Genomic DNA, 22510 nt, shown 5'->3' with positions numbered 1-22510 from the left:
TGGTTGAAAGTGGGAAGAAAGGGAAGCCACACTCGCATACAACAAAATGGTGTCTGTATCTCTGAAACTTTGCTTCCTTCTCCTAGTCCTTGGCCTTCCTTATTTCAGCACAGCTACCTCATGGATGAGCCGTTCACACACATCGTGCAATGCTTCGATAGCAGAGTGTGACGGAGAAGGCGAGTTGCTGATGGAGTCGGAGATAAGCCGGAGGTTTCTTGGAACCAAGAAATACATCTCACCTGGGGCTTTAAAGCCGGACCAGCCAATTTGCAATAGCGGCGGTAAAGGCGAAGCTTATAGCAAAACAGGGGGCTGCCTTCCTCCTCCATCTAACCCTCACAACAGAGGCTGCTCTAAGTACTATCGTTGTCGATCAGACTCGTGATCACACGTGCAAGTTTGGATTTCTATTTGGTTTTTACAGTCCTATATATTTGCAGTACACTTGAAGCTATATAGCTGTTGCTCTTGAATTTTCAGTGACTGATGTCTTTGGTTGCTTCAATTGTCAAATAAACTCATGCATAATTTTAAGATCAAAGCCTCAGATGCAGCACACTCCTCACAGGGTTTTGTATCAATCGACTTTTTCTATTTCGCTAACATCCAATTTTCTAAAGATGATCGCCTTATGCTGAGATAGGGTCAGGAAAAATTTTCATCTTTACTTTCTGAAGATATATATGTGGTTGATGTGGCATTTACAATTGAGTCCTTATAAGAGGAACTCCTCCTTAGTTTTAAGGACTTGGGGAAGGGGAAATGTTTGACTCACTTTTCCACTCTAGCACCACCCCATATGTACACTTCCAAAATATCATTTAGAATATCATTTTGTCAATAATGAAACATAAAAACGCAAAAATGGATGAACCAACGGAAAATGAACGTTCTTCCCTAAATCAACGACGGCTTGTTTTGTTTAGGGTTAGGTGTTGGGGTTTTTGTATTTTGTGGGTTTTTGTTGTTTTGGGCCTCCTATTTTGGTATTTTAGGTTGAGTTTTGTTTTGTTAGACCATCGTCAAATCCAAAATATCCCAAATTATATCCCAAAACCTCTCCCAAATCAAGAAAATGAAGGGGCCAAAATTTAGAAAAACCCAAATATATGGCCAAAAAGCAGTCCAGCTATTGCTTGGACCCAAAAAAATTTCGATAGAGCCCACCTGCTGCTTAAGCAGCCCATGTACAAGGAATTAGATTGGGTCCCGCGCTACAGTGGTTGTCTGCTGCCTGACGCAGCAGCTTGCCAAGAGTCGCCTTTTTGTTATGTTGCCATTGGAATCCAACGACAACAATTCAATTTTTTGTTTTAAAAAAAATATTTTTTTTATATATTTTAATTGTAACTTAAATCAACGATTTAGATTAAATCTAAGTTATTTTAACGGTTAAAAAAAAATCCAACGGCTAAAATAACAATCAAAATAATATTTTAAATTAATCTAAATCATATCCAACCCCAAAACTCACTCCAAATGTTATAAATACTCACCCATTTCTCAATTAATCTATCAAAAACAATTTTTCTATTTTTCTATTTATTTTTCCTTTGTCAATTTCATCAATCTCCTTTCATTCTCATACTTTTCATATCATTTCAAGCACATCATCTTCTTCATTCTCATACTTTTCGTATCATTTCAAGCTTTTAATAGAAAACTGTGGCCAAACCATTTTTTCCTTTATGTTTGATGATGATTTAGATGATGAAGAACATCATCAGAGAGTGATACAAGCCAGAGAATGAAGCCACCAAACATGGTGGGTTGGTAGTCGATCATGAGTACAAGAACCGTGAGAGGGAAGATCGCCATCACAATCTCATGTCTGACTATTCCGTTGAAAGGACACATTTTAATATTACGGACTTTTGTAGGCAGTTCCGAATACGAAAGAAGTTGTTTTACCACATCTTGAATGATGTTGTCAATCACAAGCCATACTTTCGCCAGAAAAAAGACGGGCTCAACGGACAAGGGCTATCCCTTGAGCAAAAGTTAACCAATGTCTATCGTATGCTCACATGGGGATGTTCGGCTAACGCAACTGATGAGTATGTAGATTGGGTGAAAGCACAGCTCTTGAATCACACTGTAAGTTTTGTTGCACTTTTGAAGCCATGTATGGACAATAGTACTCAGGTCTCCAAATCCAGTTGACCTTTACAGGTTATTGCACAAGGCAAGCTGTCAAGGCTTCCCAGGTATGTTAGGAAGTCTTGACTGCATGCAGTGGGAATGGAAGAACTGCCCATCTGCTTGGGCATGCCAATTTCCTTATACGACATATGGATATGACATGCCTTTTTTGGAGCTGCTAGATCCAACAATGATATCAACATTTTAGCTTGTTCTCCATTGTTCAATGATGTGGTACATGGAGTGACTCCTCATGTTGAATATATTGTCAATGAAAATCAATACTATTTGGACTACTATTTGGCAGATGGGATCTACCCCCGTTGGGCTACTTTGGTGAAGGCCATCTCTTCTCCCAATAACCCAAAGAAGAGGCTTTTTTTCACAAATGCAAGAAGCGTACAGGAAGGATGTTGAAAGAGGATTTGGAATACTACAGGCTCGATGAGCTATTGTTCGGGGCCCTGCACGTAAGTGGTGCAAGGAAGTCTATACACTGAGTGTTGTTATCAATTGCTTGTGCCGTATGAATCAGGTGGACTTGGGTTTCTCTGTTTTAGCAACTATCCTTAAACATGGTCTTCAGCCCAATGCTTATACTTTGAATGCTTTGCTTCATGGGGTTTGCAAGTATAGGTCGCTCTCTGAGGCAATGGAGTTGCTCCGGAAAATAGAAGAGAAAGGATTAGCATGCAATGAAATCGCTTACTCTACTATAATTAATGGGTTGTGCAGAGCTGGGAAAACATGTATGGCGCTTGAGATACTCGAGCAAATGAATGAAGATGGAAGGTTTAAGCCTGTCCCTCAATGCTATAATCCAATCATTGACAACTTATGCAAAGAAAGACGAATAGATGAGGCGCTGACCCTATTTCAAGATATGATCAACAAAGGTATTGCACCAAATATCATCAATTACACTTCATTAATTTATGGATTATGCAACATGGGTCTTTGGACACGAGCACTTGTTCTGTTTGAAATAATGAAAAACAAAGGCATAAAGCCTGATGTTGTCACTTTCAATTCCTTAATTGGTGCTTCATGCAAGTCTGGTAAATGGGAAGAAGCTGTGCTGCTATTTAGAAACATGATTGATTGTGGAGCCTTGCCTAATATTGTTACATTCAATTCTGTATTGGATGCTTTGTGCAAGGAAGGGAAGACGGCAGAGGCACTTAAACTTGTGGAAGAAATGTTCCTTAGAGGTGTAAAGCCTGATCTCTTCACCTACAACTCCTTAATTAATAGCCTCTGCCATTCCGCACAATGGAAAGAAGCCACAAGGTTGTTTAATAGAATGTTGGATGAAGGGAATTGCACCAAATGTTGTAACCCTTAACACTGTAATACATGCTCTTTGCAAGGAGAGACGGACTCAGGAAGCGCTCTCCGTGTTGGAGCTAATGTCCCAAAGAGGTATGATTCTTAACATTGTCACTTACAGCTCTCTAATTTATGGCATGTGCCGTACATATCAATGGGCTGAAGCTACAAGGTTGTTTGATGAAATGGTAGTTCAGGGAGTCTTACCTGATACCATAACTTTGAGAATACTTTTGGATGCTCTCTTCCAAGGAGGGATGCCAGAAGAGGCTCATAAAGTAGTTGAGGCCAAAGTTAAATATGGTATGGAGCTGAGCAAAATAACTTGCAGTATGCTAATTGATGGTTATTGTTTTCTTGGCAAAATGGACAAGGCAAAGAAGGTCATTGATTTAATGGCGATAAAAGATCGTGTCCCTGATATTGCTTCTTGCTATAAAGCCTTGGTCAACGGCTATATGCAAGCTAAAAGGATAGGTGAAGCTTTGAGGCTCGTTGAGGAAATGATCGAACAAGGGGTGATGCCTGATTTGGAAACCCTAAAAGCTTTGAGAGGTTTGCGTCCTAAAAGGCATGTTGTATCTGCAGAATAGTTCCCCATGAGACCGCTAGACCTAGTTACAATCCTGTAAAATCTTTTAACTGCTAATTATGTCATTGGATTCTAAACTTGTATGACCAAGCAATATTAGTGAAATGAAGTGGTTTCAAACAAGTATAGGATCCTTGGTGCTGAAAAATACATTCAATATTCTTAATCTCGCCGATGGATCAATAAACAAGAACAGGATCCTTTTCACAGGTACTAACTCTCCCATGAACTTTCAACCACATCCAAATCTTCACACTGCTCTTAGTTCATGGTGTAAGTTCAAGAATGAAGAGATATCAAGAATTTACGATTCGGCACAATGTTATATTGACACATCAGAGCAATGTTAGTTGTCATTTCAGTGTGACAATACCTATATTCAATGAAAATTGCAACACAACATATTCAGCATCCAGCGAAATTATAATTTATCGGCAAAAATAATAAAAGAAACAAGAACGATGAAACCATAAATAAAAAATCAACTAAATATAAATAATTAAGTAAAACTTCTATTTTGGGACTGAAGAATTTGCATTACATAGGACACAGTAAATCAAAAGAAAAATAAAAGAGGATTAGAGAAGAGAAATTATCTAATGACCAAATATTCTCTACATCCTTCTTGTCTGCATTTGATTCTTCTAATTTCGATTACAATATTTGATTCTTCATATAGGAGGTAAGTGGCCAAATTGGTGGCCACAGGGGAGGAGATTGAAAAAGAGAAATAAAAAATAAGGACAGTGTTTGATCCACATGAATTCCATGCCTACTTAAACAAAAGCCTCCATACCTCTCGGATATTAGAAGAACCATCTGCAACTTCAGCGACCATGCTAGAAGCTAAGACCCCTGCAGAAAGGAATTCCAATAAAAATTATTTCAAATTTCTTATTTAAGCATCTGTAAAGATATCACTCTGAGACAAGGATGGTGATGTGGACTCTATAAGAAGAGAGGCCTACTTCCAAAAGCAATAATGTATAGATATAAAATATTTGACAACAGTCAATAACCACATTGTCACATCTTTAAGGCCTCCAAAATGCCTGTTCATAAAAGAAACATATATTTAACAAAGGAACCATGAATATTTTAATTACAACGACAAAACCATGCTCATCCATGAATGTACTATACTGTAACTTGTTCCATCCCCTTAAACCCAATCCCATTAACCAAAGGAATAGGGTAGAAAACAAATAAGAGACTACTTCTGCGGCGAGATAGATTCTAAGTAGTTTTCTAGATAATTCAGACTAGCTTACCATCTTTCTCCACAATAGATAGGAACCTTCGAGTTCCCCCACCGACTCCAAAACAATGCTTCTTGGCAGCCATGTATACTACTCCATGAGAAGGAGTTATGCACTGTAAATTAAACATTAAGACCTACAGCTGCGGCAAGTTCACAGTTCTGAATCATAAATAATGACATACTAAATAAGAAATACCTTCTTTACGAGTTCATAGAGATGTGGGAGAGCAGAGATTGAATAAACTGCCTCTGCCATTAAAATAATATCATACTGAGCATCTAGGCTTTTCCCTGTACTAACATTAAGATCCTTCTCAATGTTTTGTGCATAGGGAAGTAGCTTATGGCTTTCACGCCAGTCACCAGCAAAAAAACAAATTTCCGTCCCCGCATCACACTTTGTAACTTGCAGTGCTGGGGGTTGGAAGCTTGGAACATTTGAATTTACATTAGGTATGGTGAGACACTGCAGGACCTCCGTATTGAACTCCTGGAAATGAATGGCACCTGCACCCTGAAGCAACAATGAAGAATCTTAAGAAATCTAATCTATGAAAACAAATGTACGAGCTTAAGAAACAAAAACTCACCTCAAGGCAAGCAAAGATACCAGGAAGTCCATGACCACAACCAAGCTGAAAAATCATGATAGGAAACACAGTGGCCTCAATTTCAAGGCCAACGAGGAAATCATTCATCAGAGATAATCACTTGTAGTAGTGATATATGAGTTATATGCCGATTATTGATCAATGACGATGTAGCTTCATGAAATGACTTGTGAAGGTGCACCAATTAACACCTAATTAAATGATGTGTCTGCAGATGTGAAGAGATATATTCATTCAAATTAAGGGATGTAACTTCTTCAGAAATTATATGTTAGAGCCCATAAAAAAGACTCCAACTAAACATAACTTCCATCTAATCCAACAGAACATAGTGTTATCTCTAACAAAGGTTAAAGTGTTCAGGCTATTTGTCATTAAACCATTTGTTAATGTATCACGAAGAGATTGCAGTTCATTCAAGTTAACATTCTTTACTTTATTGAATGTTCCAAGCTAGGATATAAGAGCCCGAAAAAGTTGACCTAGCCATCTGTTAGTAACAATTAAAAGGCACCTAGAGATTTCAAGAGTTCCCCTCTACGATGTGTGAAAATGAAATTAATGGAGTAATACTTAGTGAGGAAACCCTACAATCAGAATGAAGTAAGCAGGAATGCGACCAGAAGCCAAACTAGTTTCTCTTTGTAAGGACTTCGAGGTAAGGAAGCGTATGTCTCATTTCACTTACGAATATAAGTCAACTTATTTACACTTGAACATTAGGCTACCACGCAAAGTAACATGAAGAATGTTAACATGTGTGTGCATTACGGGACAGTATACGTTCACCTGAAAATATTAGGATGCCCACCCCTAAAACTTGTTTACGGTAAACGATAAATGTCCATTTTGAACTTCAGAGCTAAGAGCTTTAACTAGATCAATAGAACCTTCCCATAACTTTAATCCCCCTGCACCCGAAAAGCAAAAGACATACCATCACCATTTGGTGCATCAGCATTTCATAAATAAGATAAACATTTGTAATGCAGAATATTAGAAACTCAATCTAGTGTCATTTTTAATTACTGAATCACTTGAGTACCAACGCGGCCCTATCATCAAAACACACATGAACTCTCAGTCCCATTTACACTCAGATTAAGCTTAATTTGATAGATTATCAAAAGTTTCTACTCAAAGGGGCAACTTTTTTTTTTCCTTAAAAGGAAAGTATAGAGAGATAACAATGAAATTTATATTCGTTTATATAGCTCTTGTTTACTATGCTCCATTTTCTGGGAAACCAAACAGAAACGAAAAAGAAAGGAGTGACCTTGAGAAAAGTAAGTCCACCCAACTCCACTGGCTCCGCAGTGTACTTCACAGAGGGCAAAATGTATTCCACATTAAAATCAATCAATTGTTCAGTATCATATCTCGAAACTTATGCAGGCGTGTGCTTGAATTTGAAAAATACACCAATTAATTAAATACCTCGGAGGGCAACACTTCGACTCAAGAAGGCCGAGGGGGAAGAGGGGGCTCTGATTGTTCAAGAAATCCTGACCCTGATGACGAAAACAGCCGAAACGGTTCGAAACTTGGTTTCTGAGAAACGCGAAAGAAAGAGTGCACAACTCACCTCAGACTCCATTGCTGTCTGCTCTCTACGTTGCTGAGTGATTGAAGTCTGCCCCCTCAGCTTTTGGGCTCTGGGTTAAAAGTTTTTTTTTTTTTTTTTTTTTTCTCAAGTACTGTAAACCGGAAAGGCTATAATGGGGACTTAAAGTGAAGAGGTTATTTGAGGAGGTCGAATCTCACCATCAACAAATGTAAAGAAATTATGGGACTTAAATATTTTAAATGTTTTGACGGTCGGATCGGTCTCCTCACTTTAACTCCTCATTATAGAAGCCCCCACTACAAACCCACCCAGGCCCAAGTTACAAATTTTCCCTCCATCATATTTTCGGTTTGGATTATTATTTTTATTTCTGCTTGCTCTGAAAGTTTTATAAGATGAATAATGCACCGACTCATTATATATTAGCAACTTTTATGATACAACTCAAATACATTACGTTCATTTATAGACGTAATGCACCAACTCATTTCTTCTTAGCAATAGTGACTCCAACCACATCTTTTAATACATCATTATACCTAGCCTATAGGCTCATAACAAAGTCTTCAACTTCTCTATAAATCTTTTCATAAGAAGTCACTTAAATGCGCCCCAAAATTACACAGGGTTGTACTTGCCACACACATATTATTCACCTGCGAAGAATAGACTCTGACTCCAGGAAACAAATCACAAATTTAGATTCCATTTTATACCTACAACAGATACCTTTTGCTTAAGAAAGAGAAGTGATGCTCACAATATTATGAACACATTAAGATACATAAGTGATACCTACTCACAATATTATCAACACGTTTTCATCATATTAAGATACATAATTAATTCCTACAAACATTATTTTCAACACATTATGATACATAATTGATACCTACTAACACTATTTTCAACATATTAAGATACATAACTGATATACTATTTTCAAAACATTAAGATAAACTGATACCTACCAACACTATTTTAAACACATTAAGATACAGAATTGATACCTACTACAAGATGCATTGACCCTTATGCATCCCAAATTATCTCATATTCACAGTTAAGATCTTCAATTTTCTCTTATACATTCTACTTCTAATGGTACTTTTTATTTGTTTTCCAAGCTCCATTAAATCACTAAAATGATGCCCTACACTCCACCACTAGATGGGCAAAGCAGGATTACAATGAGGGTCAAAGCAAACAAATAAAGGTTCTTAGAATTTTAAGAAAAGACAACCAACAAACAGAATGCCCAAAAAAAAAAAAAAAAGAAGAGGAAGAAGCAACAGTTGTGAATAACAAATTACCACAAAGAATTGCCAAAAAAAGAAAAACCAAAATTTTGGAAAAAGTAAAGAATATTTAAACCACAACAAAACTTTTAAAAAAGAGTTACTATGCTTCAACAAATTACTAGAAACTAGAAAACACAACACACAAAAACAACAGAAGCCAATTTATATTTTTGCAAACACAACTACTACAGAGAAAGAGTACTTTTACCCAGAAAATCAAAGCCCTAAAATCCTAAACAAAATTTAAACATTAAGTGAATGCAATATAACATGCAAACCTTAATATGAAAGAGAGAGAGATAGGGAATTCAAGAGAAACGTACCGATTCAGACGTTCATATGAGAAAGACTAGATGAGGGAGGAAGTGAAAGAGAAAGAGTAGACCAGGAAGTTTATGTGACAAGGGAAGAGGAATACATAAATTTATGTCTGGTAGGTGAAATTTTGGGTGTTATGATTAGGGTTCATTCATATTGAGAAGAAAGGCGCGACTATCAAGAAGAACAAAGGTGCCTTTTTATCAAAACAGGTGCGATTGTACACATGGGCTCGGGAAATCAGAGCCTACGGTTTGCACCGTAAGCTTGCTTTTCTCCTAAACCGTTTGTAAGGGCCTTTTCTTCCGCAGCTACAAATGGGCTGCTATAAGAAGCAAATGAAGAAAATATCCCCTGTGTCGAGTTCAAAGATCATACCCTAAAATATTTCGAAATGATAGTAAAGCCTTAGGAAACACTTCGGTTACCTTCACCAACAAAAAATAATGGCTGCTTATAGATAAATTCTTAGTGTTTACAGGTAGAATCTTAACTTGACATGAGAGGCTTGTGGCATGGGAGCAAAGTTGTCATAAGTTTAGCACTAAAGAAAAAAAATTAAGTGTTTCTAGGGGAAAGATGGGATATTAAGGTAGGAGAGAAATGGTTTTGCATAAAGGTTTGCTTGGGAATGAGGGAAAGAGAGAAAAATGTGGCTTGAGTGTTTTAGCTTGACAGAGGTTCATCAAGTGTTAGAACAGCCTGCCAAGAAGGAAAACTAAGGAGGAAGAAGATGAGCTAAGCACGAAAATTGCTGGTTTTGGAAGTAAAAGAGGAAGCTTGCTCTCTGGTTGTGTTTTTTTTGTTGGATAGAAGAGGCCTCTTTTATAGCCGCTGGAAGCTATCCATTTCCAAGAAACTCTAATGGTTTCTATCCAATTTGGCCAAATCTTTTCCTTTCTTTCTCTCCTCTTCCCCTGACTTTTCCATCTTGGTGAAACTTCCTCTGCCTATTTGTACAAAATCAGGGATTTTAGGAGCTCAAGGTCCCTTTCCCGCAGCTACCCTAGTGAAGAACTCTTATTCTCAGCCATCCCCTTTCCTTTCTTTCCTTCCCTCTTTCAAGGTTAGATCTGATGAAGGAAAGAAGTGGGTATACATGCTGGTTCGAAGGGTGGCTCCTTGCGCACCAATATCTTTTGGTACCTTGGATGTTTTGCTTGAAAACATGTTCCTTCCCTCCCAGCAGCCCTGTGCACGTGGTCTTCTAAGCTCCTTTCGTGGCTTTGTCTCTCAGCCAAATGCTGAGGCTTTTTGTTGCTTCTCATTTCTAATTGTATGGGCCTTCTAAGATAGCAAGTCAACTTACCAAACAAATGGGCTAATCTCATCAAGTATTGGGCTATATGGGTTAATTTAATCGACCATTTTGGTTGGGATATTTTCTCTCTTGTGCTCACCCACATGTTTGGGCCTGAGAAATGGGTTTGAGTTCCGAGGCTCCCAAGCAACCCAGAACCTCCATTTCTCGGCCCATCAATGGGTCTCATGACAACTTATTACAATCCATACCACAACCAACTCAAGCAAGCCCCGGGTATTTGAGTGGCTTGGGCCCACTTATGCTTGTAGTGTGGTTGGGTGTGACATAATGATTTCCCACTTGGCATGACATGTTGCTTGGCATGTTTTTTTTAATTATGGTGCTTAACGGGATAATTAGCATGAATTTGTAGAGCTAACACATTTTTATAACCTTAATCTCGATTCCTAGCGCGACGGATTATTTATTTGGCATGACACACGGAGTGTGACTTGTGCGTGGTGGATCTTTGTACCTCTATTGCACTCTCTCATATTACAAACAAGAAATATAATATCCCAGGATTAATTGACCCCAAAAAAATAAAGACTCTTAAGCATTACAACAAACAATCGACAAAAGAAGTACAAAAAGTTGTCTTTAATCAACCCAACAAAATAAGATAATTGCATTTTCTCCCATAAAAAATAAAAATAAAAAAATACTTGTGCACTTTGGTGGAGAAATGCAGGGAAAGGAAGAAGAGAAAAACAACTGGAAAGAGGAAAGGGTGCCCGAGGGGGAGGACGTTGCAGAGAAGGGAGATAGGAAAAAAAAATTGCAGGAGTTAAGTTTCTCTGAAATAAGTTTCCTGTTAGGGTTTTTTTTTAATTTTTTTTTATAAATAATAATAATTATTTTTAAATTATTCTCTTTTTAAAGATCTTTTTGAAACTATTTTAATTGTATAATTCTTATCGTAATTAACTTTATTCATTTTTATTTTATTCGATCATTTAAAAATATATATATTTTAAAAATATTTTTTAATTTATAAGCAATTGAACTCCTTCACTGCAAGTGAAACTGTAGTTCAGTTCAATAGCTGCAAAAAAGGGTCAATAAATTGAATTATTGAACTGAACTGCGGATGTCTTAACAACAACAACAACAATAATAATAATATCATTTGTTTGCAGATATTTCTTTTTAGAGTTCAAATTAGAGTTACCATTAACACTAATTTAAAACATTTTCACCTAGAGCAAGTGGCAGTAGTGCATTTTTATCTTTGCACGCATTGGCGGATTCATGATTTTTACTTCATGGGATCGTGGTGTAAAAATTTCGACTTTTTTGAAATGAAAAAAAAATAAAAAGTGAACCAAATAAAAAAAACTTATGTGTCAAACTTTCCCACAGCCTTATTAATTTCATATTCAAAGGCACCAAGTTGCATGTGGTATAAATACATTCCAGCAGAAGAAAACATAACACTTTGTTTTCATTTCCATTGTTAACATCAATAATTTAGCAATAGTTACTGTCAACGCACAAAAAACAGTGGGACTTCAATTTTCTTCATAACTGTTTGCCCTAAATTTCAATAAACAGTAGGACTTCATATGCTCCCGAAAAATATGCATGACGTCCTTCTATCTCTTCCCCAAAATCCTACAAAGCAATATAGAAGAAAACAAACAAAATGAAAGCTAGGGTTTGGTGAATCACATCACAACATATAATTTCTAAAGAATCAAAATCTTTATTTATATAATGAAGTTGGAGGAAGTTTTTATGGATTTTCCCAGGATGGCGGTTGTGGGATTGATTGAATGAAGCTTTCTGATTCTGACCCCTAAAAAAAAAGACATGGCTTAAAACGGTGCCATATTAGCCACATCATAAAAGAAATTGAATGCGTCTGGACCAAAAAGACTTCTTTTTGGCCAAGAGCTTCAGGTCTTTCGTCGAACACATGGTGTTTGCCTCGGGGTCGCACACCAACTAGCCATTGAGTCCTTACAACCAATTGTAAGGAGGAACTCCTCATTTTCAAGGAGCCAAGCTTTTTCTGAAAATAAATTGAACTTTTTTCATGTTTTGGGCTCCAAGATATTCCCAATAATTTTGAGTACAGTTACAAATTTTGAAATTCTTCTGGGCAAAATGCACCAATATTCCTTCAACTTACAACTACTGAAAAATTGGTTGCTTAGCTGATGTGGCACAAATAAAATCTAATACTCATTTCATGGAAGTCTTTCTCCTAATCCTCGTTATGTATGAATCAACATATTCATTTTTTACTAGTCAAGGTTTGCAATCCATTGGGTAATTGAATAACTCAGTCTTTATACATGGCTTTGGATGAGAAATGAGTTTTGATTTAATATTGTCACTTGGGTAAGGGGGAAAGTTTGACCCACTTTTCCACAATGGCGCCACCCCATATACAAAGAGTAATGCTATTTTTCCAAAATATAATTTAGAATATCACTTTGTCAAAAATAAAACATAAATATAGATGCCCTACCAACAACAGGCAAAAATGGATGAACCAATGGAAAATGAACGTTCTTCCCTAAAATTGAAGCAACTAGACCCTCGCACTTACTTTTCTTGTGGCGGCGGCAACTTTCCTGGTGGTGGCGACGGCGGGTTGTTTTGTTTAGGGGTTTTTGTATTTTGTGGGCTTTTGTTGTTTTGGCCCTCCTATCTTGGTATTTTAGGTTGGGTTTTGTTTTGTTATGCTTGACCCCTTGTTTTTCTTTTTTCTGTTTTTTTCGTATTTGAGCTCCTTGTAAGTTGTATGTTTTGGCAATGAAATTTCATTCCTCTCGACCAAAAAAAATCATGAATTGCTTGCTCTGCGTTAGGAGCTGGTCGATGACGACGAAAATTATGGCGAAAAGAGCTCCAGGGCTCACGCTTCTCCAAAAGGGTAATCCTTCTTCTCTCTATTCTCTGTTTGGGCTCGTCTTTTTCAGAAGCCAGTTTTGCTCTTTTGCTGTCAATCGTTGTCATACTGTTAGTGTTAAGGAAACCATTGATTTGGAGGATTTGGTAAAAACGCGTTGTAAATCTGGTAATCTTGGGTTAGATGAAGCACTGGGTCACTTCGATTCCGTAATTCAAATGAAACCCCTTCCCTCGATTTGGGCTATTAATCATTTGCTTGGGGCAGTCTCCAAGATGAATCAGTGTTCCGCTGTAGTTTCTATGTATAAACAGATGCTGGCTTGTGTTGGCTTACACCCGGAAGTCAGTACACTGACTGTTGTTATCAATTGCTTGTGCCGTATGAATCGGGTGGACTTGGGTTTCTCTGTTTTAGCAACTATCCTTAAACATGGTCTTCAGCCCAATGCTTATACTTTGAATGCTTTGCTTGATGGGGTTTGCAAGTATAGGTCGCTCTCTGAGGCAATGGAGTTACTCCGGAAAATAGAAGAGAAAGGATTAGCATGCGATGAAATCATTTACGCTACTATAATTAATGGGTTGTGCAGAGCTGGGAAAACATGTATGGCGCTTGAGATACTCGAGCAAATGTATGAAGATGGAAGGTTTAAGCCTGTCCCTCAATGCTATAATCCAATCATTGACCGCTTATGCAAAGAAAGAAGAATAGATGAGGCGCTGACCCTATTTCAAGATATGATCAACAAAAGTGTTGCGCCAGACATGGGTCTTTGGACACGAGCACTTGCTCTGTTTGAAATAATGAAAAACAAGGCATAAAGCCTGATGTTTTCACTTTCAATTCCTTAATTGATGCTTCATGCAAGTCTGGTAAGTGGGAAGAAGCTGTGTTGGATGCTTTGTGCAAGGAAGGGAAGACGGCTGAGGCAATTAAACTTGTGGAAGAAATGTTCCTTAGAGGTGTAAAGCCTGATCTCGTCACCTACAACTCCTTAAAGCCTCTGCCATTCCTCACAATGGAAAGAAGCCACAAGGTTGTTTAATAGAATGTTGGATGAAGGAATTGCACAAAATGTTGTAACCCTTAACACTGTAATACATGCTCTTTGCAAGGAGAGACGGACCGAGGAAGCCTTGCTTCTTGCTATAAAGCCTTGCTCAACAGCTATAGCAAGCTAAAAGGATAGGTGAAGCTTTGAGGCTCGTTGAGGAAATGATCAAACAAGGGGTGATGTCTGATGTGGAAACCCTAAAAGCTTTGAGAGGTTTGCGTCCTAAAAGGCATGTTGTATCTGCAGAATAGTTCCCCATGCGACCGCTAGGACTAGTTTACAATCCTGTTAAATCTTTTAACTGCTAATTATGTCATTGGATTCTAAACTTGTATGACCAAGCAATATTAGTGAAATGAAGTGGTTTCAAACAAGTATAGGATCCTTGGTGCTGAAAAATACATTCAATATTCTTAATCTCGCCGATGGATCCATAAACAAGAACAGGATCCTTTTCACAGGTACTAACTCTCCCATGAACTTTCAACCACATCCAAATCTTTCCACTGCTCTTAGTGCATAGTGCAAGTTCAAGAATGAAGAGATATCAAGAATTTACAATTCGGCGCAATGTTATATCGACACATCAAAGCGATATTAGTTGCCATTTCAGTGTTACAATACCTATATTCAATGAAAATTGCAACACAACAAATTCAGCATCCAACCAAATTATAATTTATCAGCGAAAATAATAAAATAAACAATAACGATGAACCCAGAAATAAAAAAATCAACTAAATATAAATAATTAAAGAAAAACTTATATTTTGGGACTGAAAAAGTAAGAATTTGCATTACATAGGACACAGTAAATCAAAAGAAAAATAAAAGAAGTTTAGAGAAGAGAAATTATCTAATGACCAAATATTCTCTACATCCTTCTTGTCAGCATATAGACTAACAACTGTAACATTTGATTCTTCTAATTTCGATTACAATATTTGATTCTTCATATAGGAGGTAAGTGGCCAAATTGGTGGCCACAGGGGAGGAGATTGCAAAAGAGAAATAAAAAATAAGGACAGTGTTTGATCCACATGAATTCCATGCCTACTTAAACGAAAGCTTCCATACCTCTCGGACATTAGAAGAACCATCTGCAACTTCAGCGACCATGCTAGAAGCCAAGACCCCTGCAGAAAGGAATTCCAATAAAAATTATTTCAAATATCTTATTTAAGCATCTATAAAGATATCACTCTGAGATAAGGATGGCGATGTGGACTCTATAAGAAGAGAGGCCTACTTCCAAAAACAATAATGTATAGACATAAATTATTTGACAAACAGTCAATAACCACATTGTCACATCTTTAAGGCCTCCAAAATGCCTATTCATAGAAGAAACATATATTTAACAAAGGAACCATGAACATTTTAATTACAATAACAAAACCCTGCTCATACATGAATGTAGTATACTGTAACTTGTTCCATCCCCTTAAACCCAATTCCATGAACCAAAGGAATAGGGTAGAAAACAAATAAGAGACTACTTCTGCGGCGAGATAGATTCTAAGTAGTTTTCTATATAATTCAGACTAGCTTACCATCTTTCTCCACAATAGATAGGAACCTTCGAGTTCCCCCACCGACTCCAAAATAATGCTTCTTGGCAGCCATGTATACCACTCCATGATAAGGAGTTATGCACTGTAAATTAAACATTATCAGACCTACAGCAGCTGCAAGTTCACAGTTCTGAATCATAAATAATGACAAACTAAATAAGAAATACCTTCTTTATGAGTTCATAGAGATGTGGGAGAGCAGAGATCGAGTAAACTGTCTCTGCCATTAAAATAATATCATACTGAGCATCTAGACTTTTCCCTGTACTAACATTAAAATCCTTCTCAATGTTTTGTACATAGGGAAGAAGCTTATGGATTTCACGCCAGTTGCCAGCAAAAAAACGAATTTCCGTCCCCGCATCACACTTTGTAACTTGCAGTGCTGGGGGTTGGAAGCTTGGAACATTTGAATTTACATTAGGTATGGTGAGACACTGCAGGACCTCCGCATTGAAGTCCTGGAAATGAATGGCAGCTGCACCCTGGAGCAACAATGAAGAATCTTAAGAAATCTAATCTATGAAAACAAATGTACGAGCTTAAGAAACAAAAACTCACCTTAAGGCAAGCAAAGATACCAGGAAGTCCATGACCACAACCAAGCTGAAAAATCATGATAGGAAACACAGTAAGGCAAAGTGAGAAATGGGAGAAGGAGATAAAAGCCAGTGGCCTCAATTTCTAGGCCAACGAGGAAATCACTCATCAGAGATAATCACTTGTAGTAGTGATATATGAGTTATATGCTGATTATTGATCAATAACGATGTAGCTTCATGAATGACTTGTGAAGGTGCACCAAGTAATACCTAATTAAATGATGTGTCTGTAGATGTGAAGAGATATATTCCTTCAAATGAAGGGATGTAACTTCTTCAGAAGTTATATGTTAGAGCCCATAACAAAGACTCCAACTAAACATAACATGGTGTATCTCTAACAAAGGTTAAAGTGTTCAGGCTATTTTTCATTAAACCATTTGGTAATGTATCACGAAGAGATTGCAGTTCATTCAAGTTAACATTCTTTACTTAATTGAATGTTCCAAGCTAGGATATAAGAGCACCAAAAGGTTGACCTAGCCATCTGTTAGTAATAATTAAAAGGCACCTAGAGATTTCAAGAGTTCCCCTCTACGATGTGTGAAAATGAAATTAATGGAGTAATACTTAGTGAGGAGACCCTACAATCTGAATGAAGTAGGCAGGAATGCGACCAGAAGCCAAACTAGTTTCTCTTTGTAAGGGCTTGAGGTAGAGAAGCGTATGTCTCATTTCACAAAGGCACCTTTATGAATAAAAGTCAACTTATTTACACTTGAACATTTGACTACCACACAAAGTAACATGAAGAATGTTAACATGTGTATGCATTATGGGTCAGTATACATTCACCTGAAAATATTAGGATGCCCACCTCTAAAACTCGTTTACCAGTAAACGATAAATGTCCATTTTGAACTTCAGAGCTTAGAGCTTTAACTAGATCAAGAGAACCTTCCCATAGCTTTAATCCCCCTGCACCCGAAAAGCAAGAGACATACCATCACCATTTGGTGCAACAGCATTTCATAAATAAGATAAACATTCGTAATGCAGAATATTTCAAACTCAATCTAGTGTCATTTTTAATTATTGAATCACTATTAACAAAGCAAACAAAAGATAGGAAGAACTCTATACACCTTCATATTTCCCAGGAACTAAATCGGAGTTGGATAGCGTGAAAACCTCTTGAGTACTAACGCGGCCCTACAATCAAAACACACATGAATTCTCAGTCCCATTTACACTCAGATTAAGCTTAACTTGATAGATTATCAAAACTTTCTAAATAAAAGAGAGATAACAATGAAATTTTATATTCGTTTATATAGCTCTTCTTTACTATGCTCCATTTTCTGGGAAACCAAACAGAAATGAAAAAGAAAGGAGTGACCTTGAGCAAAGTAAGTCCACCCAACTCCACTGGCTCCACAGTGTACTTCACAGAGGGCAAAATCTATTCCACATTAAAATCAATCAATTGTTCAGTATCATATCTCGAAACTATCTAGGCGTGTGCTTGAATTTGCAAAATACACCAATTAATTAAATACCTCGGAGGGCAACACTTCGACGCAAGGAGGCGGAGGGGGAAGAGGGGGATCTGATTGTTCAAGAAATCCTGACCCTGATGATGAAAACAGCCGAAACGGTTCGAAACTTGGTTTCTGAGAAACGCGAGAAAATTTATTCAGTGTTGGGAAAGAGAAGGCGAAAGAAAGAGTGCACAACTCACCTCAGACTCCATTGCTGTCTGCTCTCTACTTTGCTGAGTGATTGAAGTCTGCCCCTCAGCTTTTGGGGTTTTGGGTTAAAAGGTTTGTTTTTTTTTTTTTTTTTTGGGTTTTATCACAAAGGTTACTGAGATTTGCAAAATTATCATTTTGGTTTTTTATATTTTTTTTGTGATATTAGTGCTCCATTATGTTATATCTTACATATCAATTTAATCCCGCCGTGAGATTATGTTAAAAATTTCTATTAAATTGCTGATATGACATATATATATGGTGCTCACGTAGCCAATGAGAAAATGCCAAATGAATCTAAATAAATAAAAATGTTTTTTTTTTTAAATAGTTTAACATTTAAAATCTTTTTAAAAAATTTCAAAAGAGAAAAAAAAAGGAGATTTTATTGGCACCCCATTATTTGCTCTTTACACCCTATACTAATTTTAAATATAAATAACTTATTTTACCCTTGTACACAATTACCGTTAAGGACAAAAAAATTTAAAATTAAAATTAAAATTGCTCACTACACCCCACATATGTTCCTGCAACCCTAGTTTGACTTTTTCTCAAACTATCATGTTCCTAAACCCTAAACCCTAGATTTATAAGTTTATACTGGTGAAAAAATATCTTATATTTATTCATGAATGGTGAGATTGAAGTTAGAGAGGCTTCAAATGAGGTACGAGTTTATTTTTTGGCGTTTTGCAAGTTTAGTATTTCGTATCATTGGTTGCGTTACATCGATCAAACGCAATGTAAATTCGGTGGGATGCCATCGAAAAGTTGCACCTTTTTCGGTTGGTTTTGGCCGATCAGCAACTTGATATTCGGTGGAGATCCACCGTAAGATGAAACGTAGTTTAGTGGTTTACTACTGAAATTTTACCTGCGTTTGTGGCATCCAATTGAAATTTATTTATTTTTTCAGTAACTTATTGCCGACCACAAATTTAATCCAAGCTATTTTGATCTTACTCCCATTGAAGGAACAAAATCAAGGTGACGCCCCTACTAAATGCAACAATGTGGGAACAGAATGTATAATGGACTATAGTGTGTTCACAACTTATTCGGTAATTATTTGTTTGAAATCCTTTTTAGTATCATTAACGTGGCATTAATGTTTCAAATTTTATATTTAAATAATATGAGTTTTATGTGTAGATATTCAATGGTAGAGATGCATTACTTCGATGGGCTCGTGAACAAGGAAAATTGAATAATATTGTCATTGTAATTAAAAGGTCTGATTATGGAGGTGAGGGCAAGAGGAGACCTCATGTAATACTTGCTTGTGAGAGGAACGTAACTATAAGTCTTGCAAGTCTAGTGAGACAACTGATATAAGGTCGGATGCAAATAGTGATATGAAAAAATGTGCTAGGGACACTGGTACCAAGAAATGAGGACGCTCATTCTTGTTAAAAGGTGTCAATATTGGTGATGGGAATGATTGGAAGTTGGAGGTGGTTTGTGGAGTACACAACCATCCTATTTCAGAGTATCTTCAAGGTCATTCATTTGTGGGGCGACTTACTAAAGAGGAGAATGCCTTGTTGGTGGACATGTCTAAGAGTTTGGTGAAACCCAGAGATATTTTGGTCACCATTAAAAATAGAGATGCAATGAATGTTTCAACTATGAAGACAATATACAATGCTAGGATCTGAAATAGAACCAAAGAATTTGCTGGGAGAACCCAAATGCAACAATTGTTTACTAAGTTATCCGAACACAATTATATTGAGTGACATAGGACATATGGTGATATTGTAACTGACCTGTTTTGGACACACCCCATTAATATTGATATTTTGCGCGCATTTCCACATGTACTTATCATGGATTGCACCTATAAGACTAATAGGTATCGTTTCCCACTATTGCAATTGTGGGGGTGACATCTACTAATATGGGACCTACTCGAGATGGCTCAGTAGGCTCGGCATGTACCTCAACATTAGTATCCTGAGTAACAGCTACATCTTCAACCTCTGCGTTAACATTACTATCATAAGTAGGAACTACATCTCCAACCTCTGTAGTATCCTCAATGTGATCTTGGGGAGCCACTCTCTGTCTCCTCGTTGAGGCCGTGAGACGTTGTCTATTAGGTCGGGATGATGAAGCTTCAGTAGTACCTCTGCGAATCCTCTTCATATCTAAAAATAAACAATATTAAGTACACACTCGGTATTGGTACATAATCACTGAAAAAAATAAATTCGGTGGACAATCACAAAAAGAACACATATTCGATGGAGTACCTGAAAAGCGAAAGAAATTCGGTGAGTCCCCGAAAAATAGAAAGCGATTCGGTGGACTACCACGAAACAAGGTAACAATTTCGGTGGTAACCCACCGAACTCAGGTTCAAATTCGGTGGACTACCATTGAAGCAATGTAATCATTTCGATGGTAATCCATCGAAACTAGAATCCATTTTCGTAAAACCAAGTTCGAACAACCCACAACGTGGAAATCAAAATCAAAATCAATATCAGACTTTGGATTTTCAAAAGTGAAACCAAACATAGGCTTAATCAACACTTAGAAACGTAAATATATAAATCAAATTTGAAATCAAACATTGAATAAGGATTTTTGAAAACTTGACCTTCAATGGCTTTCGGGTTTACAGAGATGGAGATGGTTGTGATGGTTCTGTTTCAGAGATGGGTTTGGGTTTGCTTGGTTGTGCAATGGGGTTCGGTGGTGAGCAAAGATCTGCGATGGCAAAGGGATGGGTTCTTCGATGGTTTTGCGATGGAGGTTGTTGTAAATGTGATGGGTGTGCGATGGGGTGGGTCTGCAAGATATCGATGGGATGGGGTTTGATTTCAGATGGGGAGGTGTGGCTGGAAGGGAATGAGGTTTTCGGTGGATGGTTAGGGAATGGGGTTCATGAGGGCAATTTAGGGAGAAAAAAGGGTTTAATGAGTAATTTGAAATTTTATTAAAATTTAGTGGGGTGTAAAAAATTATGGGGTGTAAAGAGTAATTTATGGGTTCATATAGAATTACCAAAAAAAACTCACCTCTCTGTCCTCTCGCTCCCCTCCCATGCCACCCCTCTCCTTCCACATCCTATGATCTCTCTGTTCACCCGTTTTATGTTTGTTCTTGTGATGGTAGGGCAAAGTTTCCCATTGCCTTGAAAACCATTGACTGGTTGACATGTCAACTTTCTTTAGTGTGCAAGCAATGAAAAATCCAGCAGACTTCTTAAAAATAGATAACTTGCGTGTTACTGATTTCTAAACATGCGGTTGTGAATTTAGGTCAGGAATATCTCCCAAGTAAGTTCTTTTCTTGCCTCAAATTGGTGAGGACTTCACAATTTTTCATAGTATAAAACTAGGTAGTTCTAGCGAATAAATGATAAGAAATGAACTGTTTTAGGCGGGATGCTTTTACAAAACTCAAAAGGAAAACCAACTCTAGAAAGACACAAAGAAGGCTGGACTTCCATTTCTGCCTGGATAGATGCTTCGATTCGGGTTGGATTGGATATGCCTATCTTGCCGATGGATTGTCAACAACTTCAATCGTCAAGTTTCACTGTAAATCGATACCAACGCGTTCAAGTTTGCGAGCTTTAATCTATTTCAAGCCTGGAAGGCTTTTTGAGTAGAATTGGGACCTCTTTAGTTTGGAAGGCGAGTGGTGGACTTGATGATTATTGAGCTGCCTTTGTGGTACATGTTTGCTTGATCAGGGCTCTTCATAAATTTGTTGAGGTTTTCATATTTGTAAAACCCGAACTCTGCTTGATTTGGCTTATGCTGAACCAAATTTGTAACGAGAGAAATCTCATTTTGAATGACTTATTTCTCTAAGTCTGAACTGAAGTTGGAGAATTTGATTTGTAGCTGGCTTCTTTCTTGTGGCTTAATGAGCTTTTGGTTGCTTCAATGTTTTGAAGGCTTTCGAGATCAAGTGATTATTTTGAGTTTTTATTTTTGATTGATTTTTGGCTGTCCTTTGATCTGTTCATCTTCTCTCATATTTATAGAAAATGTTGGAGTGAGATTTTTAATCTTTAAAATGGGCGGCAGATTTTCTAAAAAACAAGATCTTTTATTTTTTAAGTGTCAAAGAAAAGGGAAGTTATCTATTCTGGCAAGTAAACCATCAATAGTCAGTTCTAAGGTAATCACTTCCTAGTTTTTCTGTGAAAGAAAACCTAATCCTTTCTTAATCTTAACTGCTTTTTGCAAGAGTTCAAAACTGCTATGATGGTTAGTTTGATCTTCCAGATGAAAAACTCCATGCACCCTACTTATCTCTTTAGAAAATATAGTC

The 22510-nt window shown here is 37.2% G+C and overlaps 3 protein-coding genes and 2 pseudogenes across 9 annotated transcripts in view; 3 read left to right on the top strand and 2 right to left on the bottom strand.

Moving 5' to 3' along the window:
- Positions 1-544, top strand: LOC103322595 (protein RALF-like 32). The gene has a single exon (XM_008224524.2). The coding sequence runs from the start codon at positions 47-49 to the stop codon at positions 386-388; it is 342 nt and encodes a 113-aa protein (XP_008222746.1). The 5' UTR covers positions 1-46; the 3' UTR covers positions 389-544.
- Positions 545-686: 142 nt separating this feature from the next.
- The window catches only part of LOC148920308 (uncharacterized), a 75152-nt pseudogene continuing 53328 nt past the window's right edge, over positions 687-22510 (top strand). Inside the window, exon 1 of the transcript XR_016124296.1 lies at positions 687-4029. The product of XR_016124296.1 is annotated as an uncharacterized LOC148920308 (transcript). The remainder of the gene's footprint in view (positions 4030-22510) is intronic.
- Positions 4559-7585, bottom strand: LOC103322619 (uncharacterized). Of its 6 annotated transcripts, XM_089046499.1 has the most exons (8): positions 7524-7585; positions 7376-7449; positions 7215-7259; positions 6728-6849; positions 5918-6146; positions 5524-5841; positions 5338-5440; positions 4559-4921 (listed from the first exon to the last, which is right to left on the bottom strand). In XM_089046499.1, exons 5-8 carry the CDS (start codon positions 6023-6025, stop codon positions 4839-4841), a joined length of 612 nt encoding a protein of 203 aa, XP_088902625.1. In that variant the 5' UTR covers positions 6026-6146; positions 6728-6849; positions 7215-7259; positions 7376-7449; positions 7524-7585; the 3' UTR covers positions 4559-4838. The 6 variants fall into 6 exon arrangements, with proteins under 6 accessions (XP_088902625.1, XP_088902630.1, XP_088902627.1 ...); XM_089046504.1 differs by lacking the exon at positions 6728-6849; XM_089046501.1 differs by having other exon boundaries at positions 6750-6849; positions 7376-7573.
- LOC103322620 (uncharacterized) lies at positions 12892-15180 on the top strand (annotated as a pseudogene).
- On the bottom strand, positions 15089-18323 carry LOC103322596 (uncharacterized). Its single transcript, XM_089046498.1, has 9 exons — positions 18202-18323; positions 18020-18133; positions 17860-17922; positions 17606-17672; positions 17338-17438; positions 16480-16524; positions 16086-16403; positions 15898-16000; positions 15089-15480 (listed from the first exon to the last, which is right to left on the bottom strand). The coding sequence occupies exons 1-9, from the start codon at positions 18211-18213 to the stop codon at positions 15398-15400; spliced, it is 906 nt and encodes a 301-aa protein (XP_088902624.1). The 5' UTR covers positions 18214-18323; the 3' UTR covers positions 15089-15397.

Source organism: Prunus mume, linkage group LG2 (genome assembly GCF_029339155.1).
Source record: "Prunus mume cultivar Tortuosa linkage group LG2, ASM2933915v1, whole genome shotgun sequence".
NCBI classification, from domain to species: domain Eukaryota; kingdom Viridiplantae; phylum Streptophyta; class Magnoliopsida; order Rosales; family Rosaceae; genus Prunus; species Prunus mume.
The sequence above is the reverse complement of the archived record's forward strand: the minus strand, read 5'-3'. Positions and strand labels throughout refer to the sequence as shown.

What these genes read in the sequence shown, in the direction of transcription:
- LOC103322595 (XM_008224524.2), top strand. Translation starts at nt 47, where the DNA reads ATGGTGTCTGTATCTCTGAAACTTTGCTTCCTTCTCCTAGTCCTTGGC.
- LOC103322596 (XM_089046498.1), bottom strand. An exon ending in GTGGACTTACTTTGCTCAAG is followed by an intron (nt 17,673 to 17,859) that starts GTCACTCCTTTC and finishes TTTTGATTGTAG; the next exon opens with GGCCGCGTTAGTACTCAAGA. An exon ending in TCTATGAACTCATAAAGAAG is followed by an intron (nt 16,001 to 16,085) that starts GTATTTCTTATT and finishes TTTAATTTACAG; the next exon opens with TGCATAACTCCTTATCATGG.
- LOC103322619 (XM_089046499.1), bottom strand. Translation starts at nt 6,025, where the DNA reads ATGAATGATTTCCTCGTTGGCCTTGAAATTGAGGCCACTGTGTTTCCT. An exon ending in GTATCTTTGCTTGCCTTGAG is followed by an intron (nt 5,842 to 5,917) that starts GTGAGTTTTTGT and finishes TTGTTGCTTCAG; the next exon opens with GGTGCAGGTGCCATTCATTT. An exon ending in ATCTATTGTGGAGAAAGATG is followed by an intron (nt 4,922 to 5,337) that starts GTAAGCTAGTCT and finishes TCCTTTCTGCAG; the next exon opens with GGGTCTTAGCTTCTAGCATG.